This window comes from Acomys minous, assembly GCF_964271855.1.
Source record: "Acomys minous genome assembly, chromosome: 13".
NCBI lineage: Eukaryota > Metazoa > Chordata > Mammalia > Rodentia > Muridae > Acomys > Acomys minous.
The window spans coordinates 13360595-13385446 of NC_140495.1; the positions used below are offsets into that span (position 1 = coordinate 13360595).

At 48.4% G+C, this 24852-nt stretch overlaps 1 protein-coding gene across 2 annotated transcripts in view; it reads left to right on the forward strand.

Moving 5' to 3' along the window:
* Positions 1-24852, forward strand: part of KLHL18 (kelch like family member 18) — a 47393-nt gene that overhangs the window by 12498 nt on the left and 10043 nt on the right. The window contains exons 2-7 of one of the 2 annotated variants that reach the window (XM_084752678.1): positions 10873-11003; positions 11959-12099; positions 15718-15916; positions 20676-20836; positions 22461-22597; positions 24399-24636. In XM_084752678.1, coding sequence (XP_084608804.1) covers positions 10873-11003; positions 11959-12099; positions 15718-15916; positions 20676-20836; positions 22461-22597; positions 24399-24636 — 1007 coding nt within the window. The remainder of the gene's footprint in view (positions 1-10872; positions 11004-11958; positions 12100-15717; positions 15917-20675; positions 20837-22460; positions 22598-24398; positions 24637-24852) is intronic. The other variant, XM_084752679.1, reaches the window with a different exon arrangement.

Below are 24852 nucleotides of genomic sequence, written 5' to 3' on the forward strand. Positions count from 1 at the left end.
ACAGTCAGCTCCACTTATTCATCTCTGATTTAACAGTGTTATCAGTGGACTCACAGCAGGCATGCCACTTTAAGATTAGCTTTTTTGGGCTGGAGAGATGGCTCAGTGGTTAAGAGCGCTGTCTGCTCTGCCAAAGGACCCGGGTTCAGTTCCTAGCACCCACATGACAGCTCACAACTGTCTGTAATTCCAGTTCCAATGGCCCTGACACCCTCACACCAATGTACATAAGATAAAATTTAAAAAATTTTTTTAATTAGCTTTTTTTTTTTGGTTATTTGAGACAGGGTTTCTCTGTAGCCCTCGCTGTCCTGAACTGACTTTGTAGACCAGGCTGGCCTCGAACTCACAGCAATCCGCCTGACTCTGATTTCTGAGTGCTGGGATTAAAGATGTGCACTACCATGCCTGGCTTTTTGTTTTTGTTTTTGTTTTTTTGGTTTTGTTTTAAGACAGAGTTTCTCTGTGTAGCCTTGGCTGTCCTGAACTCGCTTTATAGAGCAGGCTGAGGCTGATCCCAAACCCACAGTGATTTACCTGCCTCTGTCTCCCCAAGTGCTAGGTTTACAGGCATGCGCCACCAGGCCCGGCTTGTCTTTTGGATTTTAAATATTATTTGTATTTGTGTGTATCTACATATGAGTGCACTACTCGGGCTGGACTAGGTGGTCAGATCCCTAGAAGCTGGAAAACAGACAGTTGTGAATTCACCTGACGTGCGTGCTGGGAACCAAACTCAGGCCCTTTGTAAGAGCAATATATGCCCCGGTCTGAAGTTTAAGAGAAAAACTTAAGGCTTCCCAAAGAAGCTGTGTTACCTCAAGATTACAGAGATGTAGTTCAGTTACAGAGTGGCTACTTAGTGTATGCAAGTTCATAGGTTTGATTTCCAGCACAACACAAGCAAAAAAGTAAATTTTTTAAAAAAAGATTTATTTATTTATTATGTATACAATGTTTGGCCTGCATGTATGCCTGCACGCCACAAGAGAGCGCCAGGTCTCATTATAGATGGTTGTGAGCCACCATGTGGTTGCTGGGAATTGAACTCAGGACCTTTGGAATGCAGGCAATGCTCTTAACTGGTAAGCCATATCTCCAGCCCCCGCCCCCCAAAAGTAAATTTCAGGCTTGTGGTCAGTGATAGGAATGGTGCCTAGCATGTTCCTGGGTCACGCCTCAGCACTGACAAGATAGGAGCAGGAATTAAAGATAGAACTGTGCCTGAGGCTGGGCCTGGTGGCGCACACCTTTAGACCCAGCACTCAGGAGGCAGAGGCAGGCGGATCGCTGTAAGTTCAAGGCCAGCCTGGTCTACAAAGTGAGTCCAGGATAGTCAAGACACAGAAAAACCCTGTCTTGAAAAGCCGCCCTCCCCAAAAAGAAAGAAAGAAAGAAACGTTCCTGAATGCCTTGCCTGTTTGCTGCCATACATATTCAGGCTCAATACTATAGCATTTAAAAAATAAAAAGAAACTGTAATAGGAGTAGAGAGATGGGCAGAGGTTGAACGTGTGCTACTCTTGCAGAGGACCTGAGTTCAGTTCCCAGCAGCCACATCAGGTGACTCACAACTACCGTTAACTCCAGCTCCAGGGGGAACGATGGCTCTAGCCACTGTGGACATCTGCATTGATGTGCGCATACACAGAGTTTGTAAAAAGGCTGGAAAACATTGAACTGACTATGGTGACACATACCCATAATCCTAGTGCTTGGAAGACTGAAGCAGGAGGATTACTGTGAGTTGAAGGTAGCCTAGCCTAGAGTTTGTAGGCCAGCTAGGGCCGTATAGCAAGACCCTGTCTCAAAAAACAAAGGCACGGTGGTAACACCTATAATCCTGGCACTTGGGAGGCTGAAGCAGGAGAACGCAAAATCCATGTTGGCCTCAGTTACACAGCGAGTTCAAGGCCAGCTCGGGCCACGTGAGAATGTTAGACAAAACGGCACGTCTAGGTATAAGTGCCTTTATTTCAGGCTCAGCTTATTTGCCTTCACAAAGAAACAGGCATTTTATGTAAAGTCAGAGTAAAATTCCACAGACTACAGATGATTTTTGCTGATTTAGCTAAAAGAGTCCATGACACCAGCAGGAAAGTGGGATGAGGTTAGGGGTATTAGTTTGTTTTTAGCAGAGCACATATAATTTATTAAGGGAAACCAAGGAAAACTACAGTGCAGAGAGGTCCTAAGGGAGGAGTGCCCAGGGCTGAGGATCTTAAATAAGGATCACCACTTCCTCTTTTCACTTCCCTCTTGGTGTCTGTTCCCTGTGACTCTGGAGCAAATGCTTTCTATAAAAGGGCGGATAGTAACTATTTTTGGCTTTATAAACCAATGGCCACTCACAGCTACTGAGCTTTGCCAGTTTGCGGAGTGCCTGTGTGGTGTGTATAAGACCACACAGGAAAAAACCAACGGTATGAGCACATGCGGACCATATATGGACACTGAAATTTGAATTGCTTTCTGCTTTGGCATCCAGTGTGTCAGGTTTTTCATTGCTGTGACAAAACACCTACAGCAGCAACTTGAGAGAGGTGGGTTTAGTCCATCATGGTGATGAGAGAGTGCCACTCACCCCATGGTACACAGGAAGCAGGAAGTGGAAGGGGCCAGGGCAAGACACTGTCCCTAGGAACACTCTCCTGTGCACACTTCCTCCAGCTAGGCCTCATCTCAACTTCCGGAACCTTTCCAGAAAGCACCATGAGCTCAAGACCAAGCCTCCACACGCGCCGCGGGCCACGCTTCGTGTCCACATCACAGCTTCCTGGGGTGTTGGTCTTCTTTTAGTTTTTACTCCTAGCTACTTAAAAGTCTAGAAAGCTGCTCTTTACTCAGGCCACACTGAAACAGGAGGCAGGGCAGATTTGACGCTCGGGACACAGTTTGACAACTTCCCCATGAAAGTCATAACTTTCATAAAACATCCTTTTAGTTTATTTATCAAGCAGTGGTGTACATTGTTTAAAATGTTTTGCAGACGCTAGCTAATTTAATACAACAACCACTGAGAGAGGTGCTGTTTTCTATATTTTACAAATGAATAATTAATACGTGTAGATGTAACTAGGTGGCAGGACCTAGATTTGAACCTGGCAATTTGCCTCAAGAATATCTGTCATTGTTGTTGTTTGTTTTGGGGTTTTGTTTTGTTTTGTTTTGTTTTTTGATGCAGGGTTTCTCTGTGTAGCCTTGGCTGTCCTGGACTTACTTTGTAGACCAGGCTGGCCTCGAACTCACAGTGATCAGCCTGCCTCTGCCTCCCGAGTGCTGGGAGGCACGTGCCTGGCTCCTAGCTTACTTTTAAAGTTTAATCTATCCATGCAGCTTCGCATTTAAGTATTGACTCACGCGTGTTTGTGCGTATGTCTGCTCCTGGACATTAAGCTATGTCATCAGCTGTCTTTTTTACATGTCAGGTTGAGATAAGGTCTCTGCACGTTGCCCTGGCTGGCCTTGAACTTTCTGTGTAGCTCAAACCAGGCTTTGGTTTGCCATCTTCTTGCTTCAAACTCCTGAGTACTAAGATTACAGGCCTGTGCCACTTAGTTAAGCTTCGTTTTGTTGTTTTGTTTTGATTTGAGTCTTGTGCTACCTGGGTTACCAGGACAGTTTCAAACTCTTGGGCTCAAGTTATCCTTATAGCCTTCCAAGTCGCTGAGAATACAGGCTGGTCTTGAACTTGTGGCAATACTCTTGTCTTAGCCTCCTGAGCATGAAAATTACAGGTATGCACTACAAAAACCTGGTTTCATGCCTAGGTCTTTGCAGTCCTATAGCTTAAGCTGGCCTCAGACTTGCTGTGTGCCCAAGGTCAGGGTTGAGCTCCTGATCCTCCGGCCTTCACCTCCCGGGCTAAGGTTGAATTCTAGGCTTGTGCCACCATGCCCTGGTGAGGGTGGGCCACCATGCCCTGGTGAGGGTGGGCCACCGTGCCCTGGTGAGGGTGTGCCACCGTGCCCTGGTGAGGGTGGGCCACCGTGCCCTGGTGAGGGTGGGCCACCGTGCCCTGGTGAGGGTGTATCTTCATAGAATAGATTCATTCTTTTTTGGTTGGTTTTTTTTTTTTTCAAGACAGGGTTTCTCTGTGTAGCCTTGGCTGTCCTGGACTCCTTTTGTAGACCAGGCTGGCCTTGAACTCACAGGGATCCACCTGCTTCTGCCTCCCCAGTGCTGGAATTAAAGGCATGCACCACCACCGCCCAGCTAGATTCATTCTTAAACACCAACTTAAATCTGTGTGACTCAATGCCTCAGTACAATTATGGATTGCTGTTTGTCACGCATCAGCAGCATCCCTTGTGTCTGCCTAAAAGCTCAGTCTTAACCCCACTGACCCCAAGGGTGCTTATTATGCCTACGTTAATGAGGCACATAACAGTTTGTTTCACTCGTGTTCATTGTGAGCTCATTCAAGCAATAGTATCAAGATGTTCCCATCAAAGACATCTGGTCTGAGTGTACCCCTTGTTTTCTTTAGGAACTCCTGTCTCCCAACTCAGGTTCTGCCCCTCCGTCCTTCCCACCTGAGTACCCAGCCGGCTGAATGTTGAGTTGCACCTCTCTGTAACAGGAAGGAGAATTGGTTGTGTGGACTGCGTGCCGGAGTAGATATTAAGACACCACCAGTTCAGAACTAGGAATGTAGTTTCCCTGTCTTTCCAAGGAGGAAATCTAGCAAAGTTTATGTGTGTAAAAACCAATCTGAGGGAGACCAGCAGGTGGTCCAGATGGATTTGGTTTACTCACAGTCTCCAACTGCACTAACCAGGGAGGAACCTCTGATAGAGGGTTCAGGTCTCTGAACTCCACATGTACACCAGTCTGTAGGCTGCGTAAATATCTTTGATGTGTGCCAACAGCCACTTTGCAAACTGTGCAGATGCTTTTATGTTGCTTGTCTTTGCTGCTTTGTGGGTTCTTCTTTTTCCCACTCTTTATCCCCCCTGCCCTGGTTTCACCCCCTGTCACTAGAGGAGAGAAAGAAGCATAAAAAGGAGGGAGGGAGAGAGAGATTCCTGAATCTAATTTCTTTCTTATTTCTTCTTTGAGACAACTACTAACAAACTGCAACCAACCCCCCTACATGATCAACAACCACCAACCTCACCTCTTGGGACCTCTGAAAAGTTCCCAGAATTCCAAATGTCACACAATAGCAGAAACTATCCACAGCTGGCAAAACCACGCCTCTGCTACAGCACGAGGCAAATCATAGTCAGCTGCTGCAGACAGTTCAAAGCAGCCCCGTAGCCCCACACCTGGGATTACAATGAAAACTGCTTCTTATAATTTTTTTTTTTTTTGAAACAGGCTCTCTCTGTGTAGCCTTGACTATCCTGGACTCATTTTGTAGACCAGGCTGGCCTGGAACTCACAGAGTTAAGATACTCCTGCCTTGCCTCCCGAGTGCTGGGATTAAAGGCATTCCTGGCTTGCTCCTGGATTTTTTTGAGACAGGATCTTACCACATAGCTGAAACAATTTCTGGAATGTACTACATATATAGTCCAATCTGGCCTCAAAACCCTACTACTAGGCTGGTGATATAGCTCAGTGGTAGAGTACTTGCCTGGCATGTATAAGGCTCCAGGTTCAATCCCCAACACCAGAAGAAAAAAAAATGCTCTAAAAATAATCTGTAATTAGAACTTGCCTGCCATGGCTGCCAGCTGGAGCACATGCTTAAAGATGTGCATGGGATGGTGCTGAGTGTTTGATCCTCTTAGCAGCTTCTAAGGGAACTGAAGCTAGAAATTCTAAACCACTTCTAACAAAGCCACAGCAGACATTCCTGCCTTGACTTATACAAAGAGTGGACACTCCTTGAGTGTCTGAGGGAAGCTTTGCCATAATATACCCTGAAGACTGAGCCTGAAGAACCTCCAGTTCCCATGCTTGTCAATGTGCTGTTTGGAAAATTAAAAGAAATGATGGAGTTACCCAAAGGAGAGTGAGACTAGGATCTAAAACCAATGGGTAACCTATGTGCACATACACTGTAGCTCCACTATTCATAGTTTGGGAAATCACAAACATACTGTTCCTTTGAATTGTGAGTGGTGGTGGTGCACGCCTGTAATCCTGCACTTGGGAGGTGGAGACAAGGATCAGGAGTCCAAGGCCATCCTTGGCTCTAGGAGATTCTTTTACACACACGCACACGCGCACACACACACACACACACACACACACAAACCTAAGGAGGCAAAGCATAAAACCCATTCTGCCTCACTGACAAATAAATATTAAAGAGCAAGGTTGAACGTGGTGGCATGTAGGTGTAACAGGAGGTTCAAGGCTAGCCTGAGCAACACAGCAAGCCCTCAGCTTAGGTTGCAGATGTAGGTCAGTGCTACAGTGCTTACCTGGCATGCGAGAGACTCTGAGTTCACTCAGCACTACAAAATTAAAGCAAAAAATAAAACCTGTGTTGACTAAAGGCTCTGCCTGGTGATGAGATTCTTTAAATCCAATACGTGGGATTTTGAGGGAAAAGAATAGTTTTGTAGCGTTTGTTTTGTTTCCTGTCCTCTCTAAGTGCACTGCGGTGTATGTTCAAATGCAGTTCCAGTGCAGGAGAAGCAGAAACAGGGTGATCCTTGGAGCTTGCCGGCTAGGTAGTCTAGCTGGATCTGTGAACTCCAAGTTCCATAAGAAAGACTGTCAAAAAATAAGGTGACATCCAATAGCCAGGCATGGTGGCACACACCTGTAATCCCAGCACTTTGGGAGGCAGAGGAAGGCAGATGTCTGTGAGTTTAACGCAAGTCCAGGACAGTCAAGGCTATCCAGAGAAACCCTGTCTCCAAAAACCAAAAAAAGGCCACTCAGCATCAACCTTTGGCTACACACACACACACACACACACACACACACACACACACACACACACACACACACACACATATATACATGAACACATACACAGTGATTAAGGAAGGTACCTGGCATTGACCTCTGGCTTCCACACACATGTGCCCACATTAACGAACACATGCACAGCACTAGAAAATGGAGGAAACTATTAAGGGAATGGCCTGAGAGGCTGGCAAGATGGCTCACCGTCAGATGCTTATAACACAAGCCCGACCACCTGAGTGTTGTGATGCTTAAAACCCAAGGTAGAAAGAGAGAACTGATTCCTGAAAGCTGTCCTCTGACCTCCACACATGTGCTGTGGCATGTGCATACCAGCACTTACACACAGAATGATGAAACAGTGAACAAACAAGGAAGTGGTATGAGGGGCAGGGAGATGACGTGGTGAGTGAAATGTATGCTGTGCGATCATAAAGACTTCAGTGTGCACCTCCAGCACTGCCAGGGTGGCAGTGTACATCTGTAACGCTATGCTAGGACGTCAGTGTGCATCTCCAGCACTCCACGGTGGCAGTGCACATCTGTAACCCTATGCTAGGACATCAGTGTGCACCTCCAGCACTCCAGGGTGGCAGTGCACATCTGTAACCCTATGCTAGGACATCAGTGTGCATCTCCAGCACTCCAGGGTGGCAGTGCACATCTGTAACCCTATGCTAGGACATCAGTGTGCACCTCCAGCACTCCAGGGTGGCAGTGTACATCTGTAACCCTATGCTAGGACGTCAGTGTGCACCTCCAGCACTGCCAGGGTGGCAGTGTACATCTGTAACCCTATGCTAGGACGTCAGTGTGCATCTCCAGCACTCCAGGGTGGCAGTGTACATCTGTAACCCTATGCTAGGACGTCAGTGTGCATCTCCAGCACTCCAGGGTGGCAGTGCACATCTGTAACCCTATGCTAGGACGTCAGTGTGCATCTCCAGCACTCCAGGGTGGCAGTGCACATCTGTAACGCTATGCTAGGACGTCAGTGTGCACCTCCAGCACTCCAGGGTGGCAGTGTACATCTGTAACGCTATGCTAGGACGTCAGTGTGCACCTCCAGCACTGCCAGGGTGGCAGTGCACATCTGTAACCCTATGCTAGGACGTCAGTGTGCACCTCCAGCACTGCCAGGGTGGCAGTGTACATCTGTAACCTTATGCTAGGACATCAGTGTGCATCTCCAGCACTGCCAGGGTGGCAGTGTACATCTGTAACGCTATGCTAGGACGTCAGTGTGCACCTCCAGCACTGCCAGGGTGGCAGTGCACATCTGTAACCCTATGCTAGGACGTCAGTGTGCACCTCCAGCACTGCCAGGGTGGCAGTGCACATCTGTAACCCTATGCTAGGACGTCAGTGTGCACCTCCAGCACTCCAGGGTGGCAGTGTACATCTGTAACGCTATGCTAGGACATCAGTGTGCACCTCCAGCACTCCAGGGTGGCAGTGCACATCTGTAACCCTATGCTAGGACGTCAGTGTGCATCTCCAGCACTCCAGGGTGGCAGTGTACATCTGTAACGCTATGCTAGGACGTCAGTGTGCACCTCCAGCACTCCAGGGTGGCAGTGTACATCTGTAACGCTATGCTAGGACGTCAGTGTGCACCTCCAGCACTGCCAGGGTGGCAGTGCACATCTGTAACCCTATGCTAGGACGTCAGTGTGCACCTCCAGCACTGCCAGGGTGGCAGTGTACATCTGTAACCTTATGCTAGGACGTCAGTGTGCATCTCCAGCACTCCAGGGTGGCAGTGCACATCTGTAACGCTATGCTAGGACATCAGTGTGCATCTCCAGCACTGCCAGGGTGGCAGTGCACATCTGTAACCCTATGCTAGGACATCAGTGTGCATCTCCAGCACTGCCAGGGTGGCAGTGCACATCTGTAACCCTATGCTAGGACGTCAGTGTGCACCTCCAGCACTGCCAGGGTGGCAGTGCACATCTGTAACCCTATGCTAGGACGTCAGTGTGCATCTCCAGCACTCCAGGGTGGCAGTGCACATCTGTAACCCTATGCTAGGACGTCAGTGTGCATCTCCAGCACTGCCAGAGTGGCAGTGCACATCTGTAACCCTATGCTAGGACGTCAGTGTGCACCTCCAGCACTCCAGGGTGGCAGTGCACATCTGTAACGCTATGCTAGGACGTCAGTGTGCATCTCCAGCACTGCCAGGGTGGCAGTGCACATCTGTAACCCTATGCTAGGACGTCAGTGTGCACCTCCAGGACTCCAGGGTGGCAGTGCACATCTGTAACGCTATGCTAGGACGTCAGTGTGCACCTCCAGCACTCCAGGGTGGCAGTGTACATCTGTAACCCTATGCTAGGACGTCAGTGTGCACCTCCAGGACTCCAGGGTGGCAGTGCACATCTGTAACCCTATGCTATGACGTCAGTGTGCATCTCCAGCACTGCCAGGGTGGCAGTGTACATCTGTAACCCTATGCTATGATGTCAGTGTGCATCTCCAGCACTCCAGGGTGGCAGTGCACATCTGTAACCCTATGCTAGGACGTCAGTGTGCATCTCCAGCACTCCAGGGTGGCAGTGCACATCTGTAACCCTATGCTAGGACGTCAGTGTGCATCTCCAGCACTGCCAGGGTGGCAGTGCACATCTGTAACGCTGTGCTAGGGGCAGAGGCAGGAAGATCCCCATGGCTCTGGCCAACCACACTAGCTGGATCAATAACTTCCAATTCATTAAAAGGGTCAGTCTCAAAAAAGCTGATGAAGAACAGTCTAGGAAGCCATCCACTGCCAACGTCCGTTTTCTACATGTGTATACATGGTCAAACACACCTAGACATACACATATACATTACATATATACCCACACATAAAAAGAAAAATAAAAGAAATGCTATGAAAATATTTTTCCAAGTTGGGCAGTATGAAACACTCCTTTGATCCCAGTGTTCTTATCTGCCTTATCAATCTGGAAACATTATTTTAAATTCTGGAAGAGTACTTTTGGCTTTGTTGTTCTTGTTATTTGAGACAGGGTTTCTCTATGTAGCCTTGGCTGTCCTGGAACTCAATCTGTAGACCAGTCTGGCCTCAAACTTACATAGATTCACCTGCCTCTGCCTCCCAAGTGTTGGGACTAAAGGTGTGTACCACCACTACCTGGCTGGCAAAACTCTTTTTTAAATAAATATTTTTAAAAATCCATTAGAGCTGGGCATGGTGATATATGCCTTTAATCCCAACACTCAGACAGGCAGACGTCTGCAAGTTCAAGGTTAGTGGTTTACATAGAAAGTTCTGAGCCATCTAGGGCTACATAGTGAGTCCCTGACTCAAAAACAAATAGGCCTGGAAAGATGGCTCAGTAGCTAAGAGCACATTGGGGAAAGAAATGACCTCTGGCCTTTGGACCATGAGAAAAATGAACTCTGACCTGTTGGACCAGCCTGTCAGCAGCATAAGTCATTCCTGTTAGCTTTACCCAGCGATTTCCCCCAGACACAGCACGGGCTGCCTGTCGTCTCCCACAGCCCCTGTGTCCTCAGGCCTATCCGCCCACTCACCCTGCTCAAGTAAGGCCTGACTGTCCCTCTCCCCTTGCTGTCACTGTTTCTGCTTTTCTTGGGAAATATGCTTTTAGGCTTGAGACATTTTCTATTCTGCCTTTTAATAAAACTCGAGTTCCAATAAAGTATTGAAGCAGTGCGTATTTTAACTAATGGGAGGAGTTGTCAGGGGTGCATTGAAGACTGCCGTGGAAACAAAACCTGGTACTTGATTCATCCAGGCTTATATTTGTCTTACCACCTTCACAGCTCATTAAACTGTGTTTACATTCTCCCCCCCCCCCCCAATAACCAAGTATATTTAGTTTTAAGTACTCAGAGTCTCGATGATAAGCCTTGTCTGTCACGCCTGGGATTGCTCCCTTGTCACCACAGTCAGTTCTGGAAGGGCAGGATTGGGCTTTTACACTTGTGTTCTTCAGTATTTGTCTTTGTGTTTTCTTTGGCCCACAGATCGGGGACCACAAGTTCAGTGCTCACCGGATCGTCTTAGCCGCCTCCATCCCATACTTCCACGCTATGTTTACGAATGACATGATGGAGTGCAAGCAGGACGAGATTGTGATGCAAGGAATGGACCCAAGGTACCAAACCCCACCACTAGGCTTGCCGTGGCCAGTTTCAACCTGAGCTTTGGATCGTATAAAGCATAGAGCACGTGATGTGATAGGGCAGCTCCACACACACTGTAGGTAATGAGCAGGCGGGTAAGCGAGGTGATGGGGCTCCGTGTGCTTGCTGGCTTGGTTTTTGAGACAGAGTCTTGTTATGTATAGCCCAGACTAGCCTTCAGCTCAGCAGAAATCCTCTGGCCACGGCCTCCCTGGTGTTGAGATTCTACATGTACACCATCATACCCGGCTTTAATGTTTGATGGTTTTCTGTTTTGTTTTGTTTTTTCAAGACAGGGTTTCTCTGTGTAGCCCTGGCTATCCTAGAACTCTCTTGGTAGACCAGGCTGGCCTCAAACTCACATCAATCTGCCCACCTCTGCCTCCTAAGTGCTGGGATTAAAGGTGTGTGCCACAATGCCCAGCCGTAATAAGCACTCTTCCGTAGAGTCATCTCTCCAGCCTCTAGATGAATTTTTGAACAGGGCTCGTCTATTCTTCAGGTAGTTTTTTCCATCACTGCTCTATTGCTGTGAAGAGGCACCATGGCCACCACCACTCTTATAAAAGAAAGCATTTAATTGGGGCTTATTACAATTTCAGTGGTTTAGTCCATTCTCTGGCAGGAGCATGGTGGCACCAGGCAGACATGCTACATCCATCCGGGTCTGCAGACAGCAGGAAGAGGAAGACTTTTGAAACCCCAAAGCCCTCCCCCGATGATACACTTCCTCCAACAGGGCCACACCCTCTAATCCTTCTCAAGTAGTGCCACTCCCTGATGGCCAAGCACTCAAACCTATGGACCTGTGGGGCCGTTCTTATTCAAACCACCATAGGCAGTAATGTCAGTTCAGTTTGGGCCGAGCGCCCTGTGGGCCAAGGCTGGTCTCTGAAGAGCTGCCTGTGCTTTTCCTCTTCCTTCTAGTGCCCTGGAGGCTCTCATCAACTTCGCCTATAATGGCAACCTTGCCATAGACCAACAAAATGTGCAGTCACTGCTGATGGGAGCAAGCTTCCTGCAGCTGCAGAGCATCAAAGACGCTTGTTGTACATTCCTCCGAGAAAGGTGAGCAAAGCAGATGGTGGGGACCATGCTCCATTCTGGACTGCCTGCCAGTTCACTGAGTTAATGGTGTATCTGGAGGTTTTTGAACAGCTAGGTGGGAATATTACTCTGTAGAGATGGCATTTCTTGGGATCAGTACTGTGCAGGACCCATCTCTTTTGGTATTTACATTGCCCTGCCTACACTCTTGTGGCACAGTATAGACCCTTTGTGGCCATCCCTCTCCAATCTAACCAGCTGTTAATTTAGCTAATTTGCCCTTCTTTTTCTTTTTTTTTTTTTCCCAAGACAGGGTTTCTCTGTGTAGCCCTCAACTCACTTTTGTAGACCAGGCTGGCCTTGAACTCACAGTGATCCACCTGCCTCTACCTCCCGAGCACTGGGATTAAAGGCATGTGCCACCATACCCGGCTTCTCTTTTTCTTTTTCTTAAATTTTTTTTTTTTAAGACAGGGTTTCTCTGTGTAGCTCTGGCTGTCCTTGACCTGCTTTGTAGACCAGGCTGGCCTCTAACTTACAGGGATCCACCTGCTTCTGTCTTCTGAGTGTTGGGATTACAGGCGTGTGCCACCATGCTGTTTCTTTTCCTTAAATATAAATTAAAAAAATTTTTTTGAGAATTTCTTATTTCGGTTCTGTATTTACATAATTCCCATCCCTCTCCCCCCTGCAATTCCTCCCATGTCCCCCAAGTCCCTCTCAAATTATGACTTTTTTTTCTTATATTATTTGTGTGTGTGTGTGTGTGTGTTTAAATACAGCCTGTTAAGTCCATTTAGTGTTGCTCATAACTTTGCTAATTTCTCACCAAACTAACTTATTCATTTACTTGACACTCCTGAGCTGTTCCATCGCCATCTCCATGTTTGCTTAGCTACGTAATCCTTCACAAGTTTCTTGACCTTTTTATACTGCAGCTCGTTCGGAGGCACCTACACTACTGTCCATGGGGAACAGCCACCATGTGGCCTCTTAGCGTGATGATGACCATGGATTTTACTCCCACTATTTCTGCTTCCTGACAAAGGGTTTCATGGGTTCTTCTCTGACCTTCGAACTGGTCAGATAAAGCGCTTTCTTTCCCTACGGGGACTGTCATAAGCAAAAGCCCTTTTAATCACCAGAGATTTGGAGCTGAGAGTTAGGGCTGGGCCGTACACAAGCATGGAAAAGCCTGTGTATATGTTGTTCCTCCAAGCCCCGTGTCCACACTCAGCCTGCTGATCAGCATTCCTTCCACTTAGCTCTGCCTCAAGAACATCATCCTCTGAAAGCTGACCTCCCCTCCCCCAGGCCCACTCTACCAGTCCTACTTAGTGAGACTGGCCCCTGCAGGCTATCCATGTGTGACCTTTATGGTGCCCAAGGCACCACTGAGCACTGTCATGTGCACACCCGCACATGCCCACGGCAATGATGCCTCAACTGTAGAGGTGGGCATCAGCTAGCTGCAGAGTAGACACTTTGACCTTGAGGTCAGTGCCCCATGTTAGGTGTTGCAGGTGGAAACCCTGTGGTTAGTAACAGTGCAGCTCCATAGCCAGGCTTGTCCCTGCCTTGGGATACCCTCCAGAGCAGGCTGGAGGGACACACACAAACACACACACACACACAGTCACACAGCTGCACAAATGCACACACATGCACACACATGCACACACCCACACATACCCACACACGCACTCGCACACACAAGTGTGCACACTCCTAATCATTGGTAGGCCTAAGGACAGACTGAGCTTGATTGAGCTCTTTGTTTCTATAGAGTTGGAAAATGGCTTCAGAAACAGTGGGTTTTTCCAGCTGTAGCCCTGGCTGTCCTGGACTCACTCTGTAGACCAGGCTGGCCTCAAACCCACAGAGATCCACCTGCCTCTGCCTCCCAAGTGCTGGGATTAAGGGCATGCGCCACTATGCCTGGGTGGACATGGTGGTGTACACCCTTAGTCCCAGCGCCCAGGAGACAGGCACAGCTGGAGGTCTGTGCCAGAGCTACATAGTGAGACTCTATCTTAAACAAACAACAGCAAAGATGCTGAACAATTATTTCCTTTTCTTTTTGAGATAGGTCTCACTGTGTGACCCAGGCTGGCCTTCAGCTTGTAACAGTCCTCCTGCCTCCACCTCCTCAGTGCTGGGACTATGTGTGCCTCTCACCTGGAGAAACAGTTACTTTATTTAGACCAGTGTGGTTTTTACTTGTCTGGGCCACATCTGAGGAACAAGTGCCCAAGCATAAAACCTGATACCTTGAGTCTGTCCTCAGTGGGTTTTTTTTTTGTTTGTTTGTTTGTTTGTTTTGAGACAGGGTTTCTCTGTGTATCCCTGGCTGTCCTGGACTTGCTCTGTAGACCAGGCTGGCCTCGAACTCACAGTGATCCGCCTGCCTCTGCCTCCCGAGTGCTGGGATTACGGGCGTGCACCACCACGCTCGGCTTTTAGCTCCCTTCTTCCGTGTACATTTGAGGACAAATGTGTGAGCTTCCTTGTTTGAAGGTTTGGTTGCCAGTGCCTTGAGGAAAACAACTGGGGCCTAAGGGCTCAGAGAGATGCAATGGCAGCCTAGTTCTGAGCTTGCCTGGACTATTGGCTCTACTGGCTGATGCCTCCTCCCACCCAGAGGCTGCGGTTGAGGTTGACTTGTGTGGGTGTGACCCTTTCTGCAGCCCGGAGCCATATGGGCAACCTGGTTTTTAGACACTGGAGTGAGTTTCTACAAGTCCTCTCCCAGAGCTGGACTGCTTTTGGTGGAATTTTCCCCCGTGGAGTACTGGAGAGTTGAGCCCAAGGCTTTGTACATGCTCTACCAGTGAGCTTCATCACCAGTCTGCAGCTAGACCAAAAATCAAATGCATCAGTGAAACCAGGCAGTGACTTCATTCACATCCCCAGTCTCCTTACAGACAAAATTGTGCTGTCATTGAAGAAGATACTGTGGGAGGAGCTAATGAAAGACGTGGTCTCTATAGGAGGGGTATAAAAACGCCTAGGAAAGGCCAGGTGTGTTGGCATATGCCTTTAATCCCAGCACTCAGGGGACAGAGGCAGACACTCACAGATCTCTCTGAGTTTGAGGCCAGCCTGGCCTAGGAACATAAAGGACTCTGTTTCACAGAGAAACCCTGTCTCAAAAACCAAAACAGCAACAACAAACCAAAATAAAAAATGAAACAAACACTTAGCAAAGTATTTTAGTCACTAAAATGAGAAATAGCAGCTGCTGCTGTTGTTTCAATGGTTCTGAACCCTTCGAGCCTCAGCGTGTGCTGGTCCTATGTAAAGGCGGTGTCTCTTCCTGTTCCCTAGCAGGGAATAGTGCCCTGGATGCTCCAGAAACCACAGCATCTGAGTTGGTGACAGGGCTTCCCAGTACATGCTCTACTGTCATCTCGTGTGATAGTTACCTCACAGGACTTCCCGACAGTCCATTCCACTTTGACACGGCAGGACCATGACCCAGGAAGCGAGCCCATCTTCAGTTAATACCTTTAGAAGCTGAGTCATGGAGGGGATACCTGACACCACAGAGGGTTTCCGGGGAGGCTCAAAACCATCTTGAGAATGATCGAAGATAACGTGATTCCTTTCTCTAACCTTTCTTCTCATCTTATGCCAAAGGCTTCACCCCAAAAATTGCCTGGGCGTGCGCCAGTTTGCAGAGACGATGATGTGCGCTGTGCTGTATGATGCAGCCAACAGCTTCATCCACCAGCACTTTGTGGAGGTGTCTCTGTCTGAAGAGTTCCTGGCCCTGCCCTTGGAAGACGTGCTTGAGCTGGTGTCTCGGGATGAGCTGAACGTGAAGTCAGAGGAGCAGGTGGGTGAGCACGCAGAAGGCATGCTCGCTCCTTCCTTCCTTCCTTCCTTCCCTCCCTCCCTCCTTCCTTCCTTCCTTCCTTCCTTCCTTCCCTCCCTCCCTCCTTCCTTCCTTCCCTCCCTCCTTCCTTCCAACAAATGATGAGTATAGTTTTTATGTATTGTGGTGTTTGTTTTGTTCCATGTATTTTTCCTAACATCTTTCCTATGTTTTAGCATCTAAATAATAGTATATTTATCAGCTATGTTTCCTTTATTCTTAGAGCTTGGATTAATTCCAATATTTTAAATATGTATGTATGTATGTATGTATGTATGTATGTATGTATGTATGTATTTTATGAGTGCTCTGTCTGCATGTACACCTGCAGGCCAGAAGAGGGCACCAGATCACATTATAGATGGTTATGAGCCACCATGTGGTTGCTGGGAATTGAACCCAGGCCCTCTGGAAGAGCAGCTAGTACTCTTAACCACTGAGCCATCTCTCCAGCCCTCCAATGTTTATTATTAGAAATAATAATTGCTATAAGCTATGAGCTAGAAATGATCATAATGAGTGAGTTAAGCCAGAAGCAGAAAGACTCAAATGGTATATATTCACTTATATCTGCATACTAGCCCAAGGGGCATGTCCCACGAAAGCCTTCACTTACCAGGAAACTGGGACAGAGGGGAAGACATCCCATTGAGACTCTGGATGAGAGAAGCTTGGGAGAATAGCAAAGTAGAAGGATCCAGAGGATCCTAGAAACCTACAAGTAGAACATTATGGTAGGCAGATTTGGGCTCAGGGGTCCCACTCAAACTAAGGCACCAGCCAAGGACAATACAGGCGGTAAACTTTAAACCCCTACCCAGATCTAGCCAATGGTCAGAACAGTCTCCACAATTGAGTGGAGAGTGGGATGTGACTTTCTCACGTATTCTGGTGCCTCACATTTGACCATGTCCCCTGGAGGGGGAGATCTGGTGGCACTCAGAGGAAGGACAGCAGGTTACCGAGAAGAGACTTGATACCCTATGAGCATATACAGGGGGAGGTAATCCCCCTCAGGAACAGTCATAGGGGAGGGGAATAAGGGGAAAATGGGAGAGAGGGAAGAATGGGAGGATACAAGGGATGGGATAACCATTGAGATGTAACAAGAATAAATTAATTTTAAGAAAAAACAAAAAAATTGCTATAAGCTGGAAATCAAACACTTGAATTTGGAGGAGGTGGTGTTTTTTTTTTTTTTTTAAGTCCAAGAGAAATTATACATCACTGGCTGTTGATGGGACTTTCCAGAGGAATGAGGAAAATTGATGACACAGGGAAGTGAGAAAATGGTGGCTGGGCGGTGTTCTGAAGTGAGAAGACGCAATGTCTAAGGCAACAGGGGTCGAGCAGTATTAGATAGGAGCAAAAGCCGTCTCCATCCCTAGCGGCCGATGGGAGAGCCAGTGTGCACACAGCAGGGAGGTGCTAGGAGACGTCTCTTACTGACATTCTTCTCTGGTTTGTTTCTCTCTTCTCAGCCTAGAATGAGCGTGGGGGAAGAGTGTTAGAAATCTGGGAAAACAAAGTGTATGAGATGCACAGTATAGGGAGATGGAGAGGGCTTACCAGGGAGCAGGGCCTGACATTAGGCTTAAGCGTAAAGCTCTTAGCTTTGTGCTGTGCTCTCTGTCGGCATCATATCGTGGTGCAGGTAGAGAGTGAAAGGCACACTGAATTTGAAGAGCTGGGCTTTGAAGGCTGGAGAGATGATTCAGGGGTTAAGAGCACTTTCTGTTCTTCCAGAGGAGCCATGCTTTGTTTCCTCCCGTTGGATGGCTTACAACCTAACTATAGCTCCAGGAGGTCCGTCCATCACCCTCTTCTGTCCTATGGTACCCACACAGACACGTGACACACATACACACAAATAAGCAAACAAACAAAATCTTTTTTTATGCTGGATTTGTTTGTTTGTTTGGGTTTTGGGAGGGTTTTTTTTTGTTTTTGTTTTTGGTTTGGTTTGGTTTGGTTTTTCAAGACAGGGTCTCTCTGTGTAACAGCTCTGGCTGTCCTGAACGCCCTTTGTTCAGGACCAGGCTGGCCTCGAATTCACAGAGATCCACCTGCTTCTGCTGGGATTAAAAGGGTGCTCCACCACACCCGGCTAATGCTGGCCTTGAGGTTAGAGTTTTTTCTTCTTTCAAGTAAGCATGATTAAAGGAAGCAGGAGCTTGGCACAGGAATGGAGGACACCCATGTAGCAACCCCCGGGAACATAGGTCAGCAGAGAGGAGAGGAACTAGATCAGATCCAAAGAGCTGAAACGGAGCTGGGGCAGTGTGAGAGATGATTTCTGAGCTGGGAGAGCTGGAAGGGGCAATGAAGCATGGGTGGACTTAACGCTGTGGAGTCAGGGTTAGGGCTGTAGATCCGCTGGTAGATCCGCTGGTAGATCCGCTGGTAGATCCGCTGGTAGATCCGCTGGTAGACTGCTCACCTACGACGAGCAAAGCCCTCAGTCCAGTGCCCTGTGCTACATAAAGATGTGGCTGTGCACATCTGGGGAGATGGAGGCAGTAGAATTAGAACTCTAAGGTCATCTTCATATCTGAAACCCTGTTTCAAAACACACACACACACACACACACTACTATGATATTGGGATGCTCTTGAATGCTGTTTATAACTGTCATGCGTAGCAGAGCTATTGGTAAAGAGAAGTAAAAGTCTTACCTTCTTGGAGTGGTCAGGAAAAAATAAAAAGCAGAGCATTATCAGCCAGAGAAGAGCAAAGGATGTTCTTCCTTATCAATAAGGGTGTAGTGCAAGTGGCCTTAGGAGGGCAGTGCATGCTGTTGGGACAGAATAGCCAGGGTTGCCAGTGACTGGACATTGACTACAGAGTAAGAAGTTTGGTCCAGTAAACACCTGGGGCATCACTACTGCCTTTGATCCATTGAGAAGTCCAATCAGAATCTGAGCCACTTAGGATAGTTGCAACCAAGAGCCCTAGCCTGCACTAAGGAAATGACTCAGTGGGTTCAGTGGGTGAAGAGCTTGTTCTTCTAGTGTGAGGGCCTGAATTTGAATCCCCAGAGCCTGCATCAAGCTAGGTACCCAGTGGCCTCTGTAGTCCCAGTGCTCTTACTGTAAGATGGGAAACAGGACAGAAAGTCCTGAGAAGCTTGTGGCCCAGCTCCTCTGGTGTGCACAGTTAGCAAAAACAAAGACCCTGTCTCAAACCAAGCGGAAGACGATTGTCCTCTGACCTCCATACATATGTTGCTGTGGCACGCACACACACATACACACACACACACACACACACACACACACACACACGCACACAATGCAGGAAGGGGCAGTTGGCCTGCTGTGAGTGTGTCAAGTGGGGAGGATTGGAGATGAGATAATAAAAAAGACAGAAAGCTGGGACCAGAGGTTTTACATAAACTGATGGCTTATGCCAGATTTATTAAGAAGTGTAGCGTTCTACCAGGCAGTGGTGGTGCACGCCTTAAGCTTAGCGCTGGAAAGCCAGAGGCAGGTGGATCTCTGAGTTCGAGGCCAGCCTGCTCTACAGAGCGAGTTCCAGGACAGCAAGAGCAACACAGAGAAACCCTGTCTCAAACAAACAAACAAACAAACAAGAATAATATCATTTTATATATTGTTTACAGGGGGAAATGGGCCACAGTCAGCAGAAGGCTAAATCAGACAGTGTTGGCAAGAGAACACAGGGTACCTCAGAGACAGCTGCCTCAGGGCTGACAACCACAGTCTTTCAGAGGGAAAGTCGATTCCCCAGGAACCAAAACCTCAATACCTTGGCCTGGCCCCAGCCCCATATTGGACCTTGCCAAGTCTGCCCCTGGGCAGGGACAGAAGTAGATTTCCCTTTGTCCCTTCATCAGGGCCTCTGAGAAATCCGAAGTCTCGGATTGGCCTTGCTCCCAACACTAGGAAGCAGCCATTGAGGTGTTAGCACAAAAATATCTGAAGATATTCTGTCCCACCCCTGAATATTAGTGACCAGTAGGGAAATGGATCCTGAGCTTGGCAGCATGGACCTCATCCTAAGACCAGTGTCTGCCTCCCAGCTTCCTTAGTAACCTGCGTGCCCTGGGGCAGCTCACAGTCCGTCATCTGAATGGCAGCCGGTTCGAGGGGCTTCCGACGGTGATGTGCTTGCGGTTGGAGGCATTAAGGAAGGCTCCTAGGAGAACACACATCTCGAGCTAGAGTTTAGAGAATGGGATAGGCCTAAATGAAAAGAAGGAGAAAAATGGCCATTCGAGGTTGGATGGTGCAAGCAGAGGAACCCGCCTGGCCTGCCGGGTATAGAAAATGTAGAGCTGGTGGCGTCCAAGAGCAGCATGCAGAAAGAGAAGGAGACGTTTTATTGTGATGCAGAAAAGAAAGGACAATGAAAGTCAGGAAGCTTTTACAGTAACATAGGCTTACATTACAAAAGAGTGGGCCTGCGCTTGCCTGGGTCTCAGGCCTGTAATTCCAGCACTTGGATCTTGAGTTCTTGTAGGGCAGCCTGGGCTACATGGAAGACACTGTCTCAAAAACAAACAAACAAACAAACAAAACTGGACCTAAGAGCATAGCTGGAGAAGTGTAAAGAAAGCTATGGATTCCAGAAAGGAGCAGGAGGGAAGCAGAATCACCTGAGGACCCGTCTCAGTGTAGGCCCTGGAAGAATGGAGACTGCGGAGGCAGCAGTGTGGTCTCTGCGCAGCTGTGACAGCATCTGCTCTTTGCCCCATAGGTTTTTGAAGCTGCATTGGCCTGGGTCAGATATGACCAGGAGCAGAGGGGACCGTGCCTGCCCGAGCTGCTGTCTAATATCCGCCTGCCTCTTTGCCGGCCCCAGTTCCTATCAGACCGAGTGCAGCAAGACGACCTGGTGCGGTGCTGCCACAAATGCAGGTAAGTGTGGCTGAGGACACTGCCCGGGGTCTGGGCAAAGAAGAAGAGTTGACCACTGTCCTAGCTCAGGGGAGGAAGGATTTGGAGCAGTCAGTCTTAATTCATGGTGCACAAATTGCATAAGATGCGCACACATTGCTGAGAGAGATGCCATGTAGGAGCAGGGGGGCTTTTCCTCCCTAAGTCATCCGTGTGTTCTTCATCTTCATCCACTGAGAGTTTGTGTCCTGCCTATGCATGCCCCTGGCTGGACCTTGCCTATACTGGCAGCTGACTTGATTGTACAAATGAAACTTCCTGGGCCTCCGCGCCTTCTTCAATAAAGAGTAACTAGTGCACTAGCCTCTGGTGAGTGATGGAAAAGGGAGGTCTTGTGTCCCAGTGTGTGCAGCCTCTGCCAGAGCCACCAGCACAGTTAGGCAGCTGGGTTGTTGTGCAATTAAAGCAGAGAAAAGGCCTGTCTTTTTAGATGCTTGTTGCAGTCACAGTGCAATGCTGGCTTTTGTTTTGTTTTTTTACCTTTGCAGACAAGATTTTTTTGCACACATTCAGTTCTGCGTTAATTCACCCCTAGTTAGGATCAGCAGGTTCAGAGGGAAGTCGGTGGTGTGGTGCAGGCTTTGTGACAGTGTGTCAGGAAGTGGGGCTGTGTGGCTGGAGGGAGCTGGAACACTGTGACAAGCAGTCTGAAGGGTAAGATTGGGGCATAGGAGCTATTCTCTCTGCAGTAAGTAGCTATCAAAGAAGGTTCTCAGAAAAATCAAAGTGGAGCTGGGCGTTGGTGGCACATGCCTTTAATCCCAGCACTTAGGAGACAGAGGCAGGTGGATTCCTGTGAGTTCGAGGCCAGCCTGGTCTACAAAGTGAGTCCAGGACAGCCAAGGCTACACAGAGAAACCTTGTCTTGGAAAAAAAAAAAAAAAGGAAGAAAGAAAGAAAAATCAAAGTGGGCCAAGCATGGTGGCGCATGCCTTTAATCCCAGCACTCAAGAGGCAGAGTCTGGCGGATCTCTGTGAGTTTGAGGCCAGCCTGGTCTCCAGGACAGCCAGGGCCATTTACACTACACGGAAAAAACCCTGTCTTGAAAAACCAAAAAGAAAAAAAAAAGAAAAATCAAAGTGGTCTGTGGTTTGGAGGGGCTGGAGAGGCAGGCTGGATGTGGGAAATCCGGCTGCAGCACTTAGCAGCAGTTACCACAGTGCAGGAGACAGGTGACTGATTGGAGGTTGTGAGCCCCCAACACTTCCATTTTAACCCCCACACTGTTTTTCAAAGTCACACCTGTTAGAAGGTAGTTGCTCTGTCATCCTAGCTGAGGTGGCCACTGCTCATTTTGCTCCTTCACTTTTGAGCGTGTCTCAGTAGCCTTGCGTGGATTCCCCTGATCTCACCTGAGTTCTTTGACACTGAACCTCACCTAAGGGTGCGGGCTATAGCTCAGTAGTAGAACATTCAATCCCCAGCATGAGAGACAGACAGACAGACACTGATAGACCAGATATTCCAGAAGACTCGATGTGCCTACACTGAGATATGGAGGAACCAGGCTCAAAGTGTAAATGTGGACCAAGGTGGGAGGGTACCTCCTCTCCTCCTCTCTTAGCATCTTGTACCTTATTGCAGGGACCTGGTAGATGAAGCAAAGGACTATCACCTCATGCCAGAGCGTCGGCCCCACCTGCCGGCCTTCAGGACTCGGCCGCGGTGCTGTACATCCATCGCTGGGCTCATCTACGCCGTGGGGGGCCTCAACTCAGCAGGTACCTTGCAGCTCCCCTCTGTGGAGAGCCCTTGCCAGAAGCAGTCAAGCTAGCCTGGGTGTTGGAATTCTTCTTTATGCTGTTCTGTCTCCTGCCCTAGAGAGGAGCTTACTGTGTACTTATAATAATGAACTGATGTCAGTGCTAAAGGTTTCTTAAAGAATTAGGCTTGACGGTCCAGGGATACTGACATATGCCTGTAATCCCTGCACTTGGGTCATGGAACTAAGAGGATTTTGAGTTTGAGGCTACTCTGAGTTACACAGTAAGGCTGTCTCAGGAAAGAACAAAGCTGAGCAGTGTAGCACACACTTAGAATCTTAGTACCTAATAATGAGAGGCAGGAGGATTGCTGTGTGTGTCAACAGCAATGGGGGGTGGGGGCAGGCACAGTACCACTCACACCTGCTGACCCAGCACTTGGACGGATCCCAAGGCCAGGGCAGCCTAGGCCACATAATTTACAAATAGGGAACTTGAAGCCCAGGGAACCTGGACAGTGTATACACTCTCCTTTGGTCAGAGCAAGGACTGGGGTTCTTCCTGATGCTTGAGCAGGCCCGCCGCCTGGTGGTTGTTATCCGCGGCGCTCACTCAGCTCTAGAGCGAGGGCAGCAATGAGGCTGCCCACAGCTGCGCGTGGAGCCGACTGAGATAATCCAGTACCCCAGGCTGCTGAGCCCGGTCTGTAGTTCTTTCTAGTTCTTCCTACTGCCTCCGGGAAGGAAGCCCCAACACATCCTACATCCACCCATTGTCAGCAGCTTGGTCACACACTGTGATCCCAAGCGCTTCAGAGGGTGAGGCAGAGGCTCTTGGGTTTCAGGTATCGAGACTCCGCCTCCGAAACAAAGCAACACAAACCCACCATTATGCATAGCTCTGTATTCTTAAAGATTTATTTATTTATTATTACGTATACAGAGCTCTGCCTGCATGTACATCTGTATGCCAGAAGAGGGCATCAGATCACATTATAGAAGGCTGTGAATCACCATGTGGTTGCTGGGAACTGAACTCATGACCTCTGGAAGAACAGTCAGTGCTCTTAACTGCTGAGCCATCTCTCCAGCCCTTTACCCTCTTTTTTTTTTCTTTTCCTTAAAGTAGCTCTGTATTCTATACAGTCACATTTCTAGGAAAGCCTCCTAAGAGGGTCAGGGAAGTTCAGTTCTGTTTCAGTTAAGGTTAGGAACGGTAGCCAGCAGCCTCCTGCTTGGCAACAGTATGACCTAGAAAAGGTGAGTCTTGAGTAACAAGCGCAAAAGCATAGCAAGTGCTTGGCCCACCGGGGCTCCGGGAAGGAATTGTTTGCTTAACTAATCATAATCTGAGGAGGATGAAAGCGTTCAAGTCATCATTCCTGGTCACTGTGACTACTGCTCACTGAGTTCTGAGTATATTCTAGAGCCATGCTAGGTGCTGTGTCCATAATGTCATTTGATCCTCATGGCAACTCTGTTAGCCTTTAATTTCACATTCGAAATCAGATGTGGACACAAAGCAGCTTAGAGTAAGTGGCAGTTAGCATGAGGACCCATGCCCTCCTCTCTGCGCATGCTTCCTGCGCTGGCCAAACATCTATGTGTTTGCCTTTAATGTCGATTTCAAGCAAGAGGCTTACCTGATATAACTGAAAACTACTCTCACGAAAAAGCAAATGTTTAACATCTTTACCATAGCTAGAGTCCTTAGTGGGCCCACTGGGAAGAGTTAATAGAAGGGAGTCCAATGTCCCATAAAGTCAATACCCAGCAGCTGTGATCTAAACAAGTGGTCTCATTTGTTTTAATTTGAGTAGCAAATTTTTATGCAGGTGATTCCCTGAATGTGGTGGAAGTGTTCGACCCCATCGCCAATCGCTGGGAAAAGTGCCATCCCATGACAACGGCCCGCAGCCGCGTGGGAGTGGCTGTGGTGAACGGGCTTCTCTACGCTATCGGCGGATACGACGGTCAGCTGCGGCTGAGCACCGTGGAGGCCTACAATCCTGAGACGGACACATGGACCAGAGTGGGGAGCATGAATAGCAAGCGAAGGTATTCTGGAAGCCACATGCAGGCTGAACACACACACTGAGCATCTGGGGAGCCCCACGTAGGGGCTCATAATAAAGTAAAGTGCAAGTCTTGGCCTGGGGAAGTCCTGCTGCCAGGCCAGCCACTGCCAGCACCTCCTGGGAGCAAGCCCCCATCCGCTTAAGCATAAAATACCTGCCTTGTCCTTTGAGGAACTTGGGGAGCCAAGACATGGAC